At 40.7% G+C, this 9885-nt stretch overlaps 2 protein-coding genes and 1 pseudogene across 3 annotated transcripts in view; 1 reads left to right on the top strand and 2 right to left on the bottom strand.

The window, feature by feature from the left end:
- nhsl3 (NHS like 3) overlaps positions 1 to 1512 on the top strand; it is a 44647-nt gene extending 43135 nt beyond the window's left edge. Inside the window, exon 9 of the mRNA XM_073462858.1 lies at positions 227 to 1512. Within this exon, the coding sequence (XP_073318959.1) occupies positions 227 to 267 (41 nt within the window). The 3' untranslated portion in view covers positions 268 to 1512. The remainder of the gene's footprint in view (positions 1 to 226) is intronic.
- A 78-nt stretch (positions 1513 to 1590) lies between these two features.
- yars1 (tyrosyl-tRNA synthetase 1) lies at positions 1591 to 6762 on the bottom strand. Of its 2 annotated transcripts, none has more exons than XM_073463104.1 (14): positions 6667 to 6762; positions 5926 to 5996; positions 5685 to 5831; positions 5420 to 5595; positions 5174 to 5303; positions 4496 to 4576; positions 4050 to 4142; positions 3827 to 3962; positions 3636 to 3721; positions 3375 to 3510; positions 3103 to 3215; positions 2791 to 2984; positions 2553 to 2694; positions 1591 to 2407 (listed from the first exon to the last, which is right to left on the bottom strand). In XM_073463104.1, exons 2-14 carry the CDS (start codon positions 5980 to 5982, stop codon positions 2297 to 2299), a joined length of 1602 nt encoding a protein of 533 aa, XP_073319205.1. In that variant the 5' UTR covers positions 5983 to 5996; positions 6667 to 6762; the 3' UTR covers positions 1591 to 2296. The 2 variants fall into 2 exon arrangements, with proteins under 2 accessions (XP_073319205.1, XP_073319206.1); XM_073463105.1 differs by having other exon boundaries at positions 5926 to 5993; positions 6667 to 6742.
- An 812-nt stretch (positions 6763 to 7574) lies between these two features.
- LOC140993809 (SOSS complex subunit C pseudogene) lies at positions 7575 to 9412 on the bottom strand (annotated as a pseudogene).
- Positions 9413 to 9885: the final 473 nt, after the last annotated feature.

Raw genomic sequence — 9885 nt, forward strand, 5'->3', positions numbered from 1 at the left:
CGAGAAGAGAAAACTGCACGCGCAAGCCCCCTTTCCACAAAAACACAATACAAATGCGGCAGGCCTGCCCACAGCTTTTTCAGTCAAATGTGCGTCAGTCAGCCATAACCTGAAGCCCATGATCATGTCTCAGTGACTAAATCAGATTAGTGACAGAATACTCATTACGTGTTTGGCTGTAACTGTATTATGTTGATGTCTAACCTCCTCTCTGTCCCCCTTTCAGCTACGAGAGTGACAGCGGACACAATTGAAACACTGTTTTGAAAAGAGAGTTGCGGCTATTAACTGAGGACCATGCCAGATGAGCATGCAAAGACTCCAAGCACGTTAAAGGACAACTCAAAGCAAGGACTGACATTACTGAGAGACGTTTAACTCGACTATCAGAGTGTTGTGTGTGCTCAGTCTTCTCTCCAAAAGCCTTAGCCTGTAATGGCCTTCCTACATATTTATGCAAAAAAAAAAAGTGTCACTCCCAGTTTCTTATGATAGCTTTATTCTGAAGTATTTTTCTAAGCTATAGTTTATCTCTTATTAAGGCCCCTCAGGATGACATGGTGTACATTGGCTGAACTGTAAATATTTGGCTTGTGTGAGATCGCCTCCCAGAGGTAGAAATAGGTAGTGGTAACTGCAGCTCAGAGAAAAGCGTTTGTCTTGACTTAGCATTTATGTACAGAGGTTTACCGTCTGTTAAGTCTTTTTTTCCCTGTTGTAATATAATACAGACTTTTCATGGGGATTCAAGCAGTTGTCAGAAAAGGCTGGCAATTGCATCCAATACAGGACAAATCAGTATTTTATCTCTTTCTTTGCTTAAAATCTGGTAAAAGTTTGTCAGGCCCAGTTTCACTTTGTGTCTAGATATATCAGGAATAGCATTTAAGAAAAAGGGATGCTGCATACTCATAAGAGTGAGAGGAAGATATTTTGTCAGTTAGGACAGAGGCACTTTTGTAAAGCTACAGATAATAAACCGGTAAGACTTAACACAAAGATGCATCTGATAACAGCAACTGCTGTAATGTCAGTTAGATGCTTCTACATAATCCGCACAATCTTCCTCCTGGGTTTAATCAAGGTCAGCCCTACACATTCAGATAAAGGTAACACAAGTATCCTATTTATTTATGTGTGGTTGTTTCCACTAGTAGCACTGTCAGTCACCTTTCCTACCGAAATCTGAAATATTTAAGAATCTATTTCATCTGAAAACCACTTTTAGGGCTATGGATGTGACGACTGGCCCTGGATGATTGATACACTGGAGTAGGCTTAGTGTGAGGTCAGTGTTTTTAATAAATGCTCTGCATCTAAAACTTTGGCCCGAAGCCTTTTTGGTGGAAAATCCAGCTCTTCACTATTTGCACAGAATGCTTTTCCCTAGAAAAAATCATTGGTGAGTGAATAATACTGACCTTTTGTAATGGGTCAAAAATCAACATCTTGATGATTATAAAGAATTATGTACAGTTATTACTTCTATAAATAAAATTTAAGTGTATTAAATCTGTGGTTTCCTGTTTTCTGTCTTGAAAGATCTGTACACATGTAATATCTCTACCTAAAACAAATATATTTCATTCGTACAGACCACAATTCAGCCAGCGTTTATTCCATATTAAGAGATGATGCATTATTTGATTATGACAGTTAAACTCCAGATAATTATTTCTGTACAACACTTGCCCAGATGAAACCGTCCCATGTCTTACAGTTCATCACATACTGATTATTATACACATTTGATGTCTGAAACCCATAAAACCATTCTTATTAATTAGACTTGACAGATTGGTCACTGTCCTGACATTGACCATGAAGGCAACCGACACAATGTGGAAAACTACTGAAACATTAAGTCCCTTTGCAAACACCTGAGAATCCTTATCAGCTACTTCCAGGAACAACCAGCTCTGCAACATTCCATCTTTCATTTTCTGAGTAGTAATGTGTCTCTTTGAAAGAAACTGTATCATATATGTATACTGAAGTGTGCTAATAACACCAAATAACCCCTGGTAAAAGAAGAAAAAAAAAACAAGACAGTAATGAATCACAGGCTGATTAGTTACATAATTGTTGTTGTACAAGGCTCTTTTTTTCCCCCAACAGTCAAAGCAAGGTCACAGAATTTGCAGCCAGTCCAAAGCACCTTTTGGCATAATTGTCCCATCATCATCACACCCAGATGAAGTCTGACCGTTGGTTGCCAGGGCGATTTTTCTGATGAGAGTGTAGTTGATGTAATGTGGCCGGCAGGAGCAGCTTCGGTGGTCAGTGTGATCTGTGTCTAACTGATGTTGCCTCCTTTGAGTGTCTTACATGTGATCTGTCCAAGTTTAGTCATCAGGTGGTTGTCTTTCCACTGAGCTACACACTCGTCTGAGATCTTCAGGTCCACCTGGAGAAAAAAAAAAAAAATACAATCTAAATGTACAAAAGGTTGATTCATTTTATTCCAATATGCCATTATGGAACAAATGACAGCAACTTAAACACAATATTTTGGATTTTAGAGAAAAAGCATACTTCTGACTGACACATACCTGTAGTTTCTCCCACACCTTCTTCTTTGGGTTGAGTTTATCATCTGGTTTGCCGTTCTCATATCCCTCCACAAAGACCTGTTCTCCTGGCGATGACCCCTCTGGAGGGTCAAGAGGCTCCACCCTCCTGGGCTCCCCTTCACTGGAAATCAACCAAACAAAAAAAGAATTAATCTTTTTTTAAAGAGAAATGATGCCGAGGGATGTGCCGTGTGTGCAAAACACAAATAACACTCACATCGAGGCACACAGCAGCATGGCTTGAGACTCAATCCCTCGCATCTTCTGGGGTTTCAGATTGCACAGCACCAACACCATCCTGTCCTGTAAGTCCTCCTGTGAAATATAGGCCACAAGCCCGCTGACCACTGTCCTCGGCTCCGCCTCTCCCACATCAATCTTCTCCAGGTACAGCGAGTCGGCATCTGGATGCTGGGAGGTGGACAACAAAGAAACACGTGAACAAAGATGGAGATGGCTGTGATACAGGTGAATCATCTCAACGCACATCATCTGATGAGGCACTCCATTGATGATCTTGACGTCCTACCTTCTCCACACTGACGACCTTGCCCACCCTGATGTCCAGTCTGGAAGGAGCCAGCTCATCATCGCCTCCTCCTCCTCCACCTCCTCCTGCCTTGGCACCCTTTCCTGCTGCTTCTGATCACACAGAAAAAAAACACAAATGATGACAAGTCACGTAAGGCTGTTGACATCCCATTTTATGCAGAACTAGTCACACCTCTGTATTTGGTTTAAAGGAATTGAAATGATGTGAGAGAGGGAACACACACTAAAGACGAAGGGTAAAATACTGACTCGTCTTTGAGGCGCTGGGGTAGGCAGAGTTTGTAAGTTTGCGGAGCTCAGGAGACTCAAACTTCTTTCTGATTGGCTCCAGCAGCTGGTTTAGTGCAACTTCCACTGAGGCCTTCAGGTCTCCTGGATGGATGGTCTAACAAGGTCAGAGATTACTGATGTTTAGAGCAGCAGAGCATGAAGGGAAAATCAAGTGTTTTAGCAAGAATGTATATAAAAGAGGAATTTTATTCTTCATAGAAACAAATTTCTACACTTTACCTCATCAGCAAAGTCCTTCTCCACCTCTTCAAACACAGTGTAGATTTTGTCTCCACCCCACTTTTGGTCTCTTTTGACGCAGAACTCTGAAACACAATGATCCCAACTATCAACTCATTTTATGTTCTTTATACAAGTGGGGAGGTCTGAAGCAAAGACAACAGACTCAGATTCAAGGAGAAGTTTTCTACCTCCACGTAGAGGGAAGACGACGTATCTGACAAAGGAGAGGACTCCATTGTTCTGGATGTTGCCTGGCTCGCAGAAAGCCTTCTTCAGCTTCTTCTTCACGTCTTCTTTGGTGTCCAGTAGATCAATCTTTGACTCCTGCAGATCATGTTATAAATTACCATAACTATTAGAAGAAAAGGCTCATACAAATGTTGATTTATTAATTTTTTTACTGTGACGTACTTCTTCTGAGGAGCTCATCTTGGCCCCTGTCAGTCCTGGTACCATCGGGTTCATCAGATGGGCACGCTTGGCGTAGCCGAGAGAGGGCAGGTACTGAAGACAAATGAACAACTTCAGTTACATTTTATAGTTAACATGGATCTTATTCTGAAAACTGTTTCATGGGATCATCCTGCTGTAACATTAACAGCCAATTCCTATAAATGATCTTCATAATTTGGTTTGTATGTCTACACCTCAAGTAAATCAATAAGAAGTCCACAAGAATGAGCCATGTGCTATCAACAAATTCAAAGCTATTCCTTAACCGATCATCAGGGTCTACAAGAGCTGAATGGATACATTATGTGTTGAAAATGAAAGAGAAGAAGTAAAAGGTGAATAATGTGGGGAAGAGAGACAGTAAAGGGTTGAAATAAATGTACAAAGATGGAGGGAGATCGCACCTTCTCTGCCAGAGTGAAAATCTTCCTCTGATCAACTCCTCCGAACTGGGCATCCACCTTGAGGTACTCCTCATCCAGAGCCTGAGGACAAAGATCAAGACTTTAATCAATCTTATCAGCAAATACAACATCTACTAGGGATAGACTAATTATCAGGGCCAATATTCAGCATTTTCCTGATTATCGGTGTAATAAATCAATTAATAATGCAATATTTTGGCTCCGATGCAGTATCCTTTTACTTTCTCTGTACTCAATGTCCTGTCCACACGTCACAAGTCATGGCATATAAACAGTGAATAATCTGAAAGCACAGAGTAACTTATGTCTAAAGTTATCATATAATAAAGTATAAGTAAAGTAAAGTACCTCTAAATTCTACCTCAGTACAGTATTGTGTAAATTGTACTTAGTTACATTCCAAATTCTGACACCAACATTTTTATTTTTGATGCAAATGCAAATCGTTTTGTTCTATGATCACTTCTGCTGGCAGTTATAGTTTAAAATCTGTTTTTGTTTGGAGTACTTACGTCACCAAATGTGGACATTTTGCTGTAATTACAGTAATAAGTGTAGTTAATTTTAGCATTGCTGTTATTGTGAGACTCAGAGTAATCTTATACCACTCCTACATTAGTATCAGTGTGATGAGTCTGACTTGTTTGTTTTTATTACCTGCAGTCCTGGGTAGAGCAGACCACTCAGCAGAGGATGCTCCACCTGTTTGACGACCTCAGCTCCAGCCTTCTTAGCATCGTGCTCTGTCACCATGGAGGACAGACGGTAGACATCCAGAGTGTACTCTCTGAAAAACGAGACAATACAGGCTTATAACATTAGTTTAAGTAAAGGCTGCAGCAACAAAGTCTGTTTCAGAGAATGTAAAGTTAATACAGTCTGAGTATCATCAGCGACACTGACCTGCTCAGCTGGAATTCAGTTCCTTTGACAAACTTGAGTTTATCCAGAGGCACACCGATGCTCTCCAACATGGCCTTGATGATCTGCTCATAGTACTTCACCCTGAGCTCCAGCAGCTCCCAGGGGGCCTTCATGTTGTCTAGGAAGGCATGCAAGTCTGCAAACAGAATAGTGACCTGAGGAAAAGAAGAAGAAACAAAAACATGCATGTAAGCTACATATTAAAATCAAAATTCCTTCCTGAAGCTCAACTGGATGTACCCACCTCACACCCGGCCTTGAGGAAGTCTGCGATCTTGGACATGGGGACGAAGTAGGCGACGTGGGGTTTGCCGGTGGTCGCTGTGCCCCAGTACACCTTCAGCTCTCTCTCCTGAAGAACCTGCTTCACCTTCTCCTCTCCGAGGACCTCCTGCAGTACACACAGTCAAGAGATAAATGAGATCAAGCTGCTGGGGGACTTCAGTCACTGTGACTATATTTTTTTGTATATTTGTGTGTCCCACCTGGAGGTTCCTGGTGATGAGGGTCAACTTCTCATCTGGACTCAGCTGATCTGCCATGGTGCAGGGACCTTCTGACGAGGAAGTTGAATAGTTGTGAATAATGGCAGCAGCTTCCTTCATTGTTAACTCTTTCTAGAGCGTGTCTATCTGTTAGATCACTTTCAGTTTAATTTTGCCCCAGACAAGAAGATAAAACATGTCTCTGAGCTGACTTGGCTGTTTCCCAAAAATCTCCTTACACTGAAACTGCACCAAAAATGGGCGATGATCAGCGTTAAACCATCCTAATCTTTGACATTTTATGACAGTATAAACTAAAATTTGACTTGTTTCTTTACCAGGAGACCATGAATGTTATTAAAACGTTTTTAGCTAGGCATGTTATACCTGAGGCGGTTAGCCACTGGCAGCAAGAAACAGGGAGCTCCTGGCAAACGCTATGTTTTTACAATTAATCACCCCGTTTCCTCCATATGTCAGAAACACGCCGTTCAGTCAACTTTCAGATAACATGCTAGCTACCTTACTGGCCAGCTCACCTCTAACGTCACGCTGAAAATGAATGAAAAAGCCAGCTAAGGCTGTTTAGCTAGCTAGCTACAAAACCATGTGCAGCTAACGTTACGTCGCTGCGGTGATGTTTCGGGTTAAAGCTGCGACCAATTCGCTACTGTACAATTAGTTTATCTGACAACAATACCAGTCTACAACGAAGCCGTGTTTTAAGAGCTGTCGACTCACCTCAAAACCTGTCTTCTTGGAATGAGACGTGCGTGAGAAAAGCCGGTTGGGTAGACCTGTCAGTGTTGCATCAGCGATAGCATCGACTCTGCTATCGACTCACAGGACGCCGCTGTTGCCAACTCCTCAGTGAGGAAGGGAAAGCAATCGAGTGCAGAGGCGCAAACAAAAGATCTGCTTTTTCCAGAGGAATAAAACATGTTGTGATTTTAACATGCACACAGCAGACAGTAGGCTTATCGTCTTCTCACTATCCCTGGGCTGTAACATGCTGTATTTCAATGGTAATTTCATTAATCACAGTACAAGTAGGTTTTCATGGTGTCACCATCTCAGAAAACATCACAGTTTAAAGGTAACCTATATGAAATTACACAAATGTTCTAGTTATTATTATCAGTGACAATGACTGGTTACACTTTATAATGAACAATCATTAATAAATGTTAAATTCAAAATTAATTGAATGTTAGTTAATAGTTATTTCACTGTAATCACTTATGTACATGTTTTATAAACCATTTATTAAACAGTTGTAATGTTTTATAAACATCAGTTGCATCTTTGCAAGAAACCATTGCTTAATCAATTGTTTTCAAGGCATTTAATTGTTTTTAACAGTCAAATAACTGTTAACTAACTATAAACTATAACTATAAATGTCCAGTTTATTAATGATGGTTATTATGAAGTGTTACCAAATGAAGTGGAAGGAAAACTGAAGGGTTTTTTGGTTGAACAAACGCTTCAGTATGATTTCGTCCTGTCAGATATGACACTTTTTTTATAACACTATGAGTAGAATTCAATACCATACCAGATAAGCAAATGTACACGTATACCACATGAAAACGCTGTTCTGCTGCAACAATCAAGACAAGGCAAATAATCATAAATGTATTATTTAACCAAACGTACTCAGATCCTTTATTTAAGTAAATACCACACCATTAGAAAAACTACACTACAAGTATAAGTCCTGCGTTCAAAACATTACATGAGTATAAAAGTAGCTTATTATCTGCAAAATGTATTTAAAATATGAAAGTAAAAGTACTCGTCCTGGAAAAATGGTGCTTGTCATTGTTTTACTGATATGTTTGATGTTTTGGGATTAATATTGCTGCTGCATTAATGTGTATTTTACTGCTGTAGATGTTTGAGGTTGAACTCAGAATTAGACTTTATTATCCCAAGGGGAAATTCCTTTTCACAGCACCCTAACCGTCAGACAGACAGTACATACAACAGACAGTATACAAAAACAGTACATACAACAAACCGATCATTTAAACTACTTTATATACATGCTTCATATTCTATAAAAGATCCATGTTTTCAGCTTTGTTGCATTTTACAGCTAATCCACGGTGTTCAGTTTAACACATGGGAAGAATCCTCCAGTTTATCACAAAACATTCAAGATCACCACATCTGGAGATACATGGTTTTCACTGGTGAGGAAGGGGATGTCAGACAAATGTAGTGGAGCAGAAGTATAAAGTTGCATAAAATGGATACACTCAAGTAAAGCACGTATAGGCCTAACTTGAATCTGTACTTCAGTACAGTACTTGAGTAAATGTACTTAATAACATCCCACCACTGTATTTAAAGTAGCACCACCTTAGTTTATATCAAACGCTAGTTTTACAAATTCCTATAAAGTTTTTAAATTATTCAAACTCTGTGCAAACAATGAACACACAGTGAATTTGGAGCCCTTCACAGTCTTGGGTCCTCTGACAGTTCTAGTTTCTGACAACATGTTTTAATATCACAGTCCTGTATAAATTCTGTCCCCCTGCTTTTACATTTCCAACCCTGGGGGTGCAAATGATTCCCCTCCCCTGTATCACATTCCTGTCCCCACCATAAAAGGCTTGTCTATTAGCAATTAGTGTGTTATTAATGAGGTGTACACTCTTATAGCGTCACATGTCTGTATCATCATTAATGAAAAGAGGAATGATGATGAGTGTATGATTACAGCAGGATGCATTCATCACAGGAGGGCTGACTGCACTGTTGTTTCTGGGGACCCTGCTTTGTTTATCTACACCCCTGCTAATGGAGTAACACTGACTGTTCAAACATCAGGTTTTATTCTGTAAGAGAACCTGTTGGACACCTACATCAGACTGATTACAGGACAAAGAACGCGAAAAAAAGGAGAAATAGGACAACATGTATTATTTGCATGTGAGTAGTTGTGGATGTCCAGCCGGGCCGAGGCACTGCTCAGTGTTTGCCGGCAGACTGAGAGTCAGGGGTCGGGCTCCAGCCTCGGGAGCACCGGGAGGATGAGGTTCCCAAACGAGGAGTCCTGAGTGATGAAGAAGCCCGACGAGTGGACGTGAGCGTGCTGCAGGGCGGCCTTCTGCTGGGCGGCGATGTGCTGCTGCTCCGCGCTGTCCCTCACCTCCTTCAGGCTGGGTCTGGACGACAGAGGGATGTTGGCCCCGGGGCTGTTCATGGACTGGCCCTGCATCAGTCGTCGCTTCTCCTTGTCCAGCTCCGCCAGGATGGCCACCCGCGTCTTGTTCTGAAAGCCTGGTCCTGGAGGGTTAGCGGCCATGTCAAGCTAGCGGAGTTAGCCGTGAACACAAAGGTTTTACGAGTCCATGGAGAAACTAACCGAGAGTGTTTATTATGTTATGTGCTTGTTCGGCTAGAGTCGTTGTAGTTTCTGTCAGACATGGAGAAAAAAACAGAGATAACTAGTTGTGGAGCTGAGGAGCTTCGGCTTCACACTCGCCGCTGGAGGCTAACAGAAGGTAAACACTTCCGGCACGAGTGTTTGTCCTTCAAAATAAAAGCGCATGACTTCTAACAAGCTTTTTACTGCATTTACACGAACTCTTCCTTTATTTGGTCAGGACACGACATTGGTCCATTATTTACATAACACAATAATACATAATCTGCACTGTGGTGACGATGTGATGATAAGTGGTTTCACAAAACATCATTCATAATTAAATCAAAAACTCTGTGGTAGATTATTGTTATACTCACCTAAAGTAGGAAAGACTGAACCTGCCCAAATCAGAAATTAAAAAAGTATATACATTGCCAAATAGATTGATTAATATGTTATTAAATCCACCAAAAATAAAAATGTAAATAAATGTAGGCATTAACAAATTTATAAAATGTGACTAAATAGATATCTCTGCTTTAATTTGCCTCTGTATTTATTTTACTTTGTATTGATTC

This window comes from Pagrus major, chromosome 3 (genome assembly GCF_040436345.1).
Source record: "Pagrus major chromosome 3, Pma_NU_1.0".
Lineage (NCBI taxonomy): Eukaryota > Metazoa > Chordata > Actinopteri > Spariformes > Sparidae > Pagrus > Pagrus major.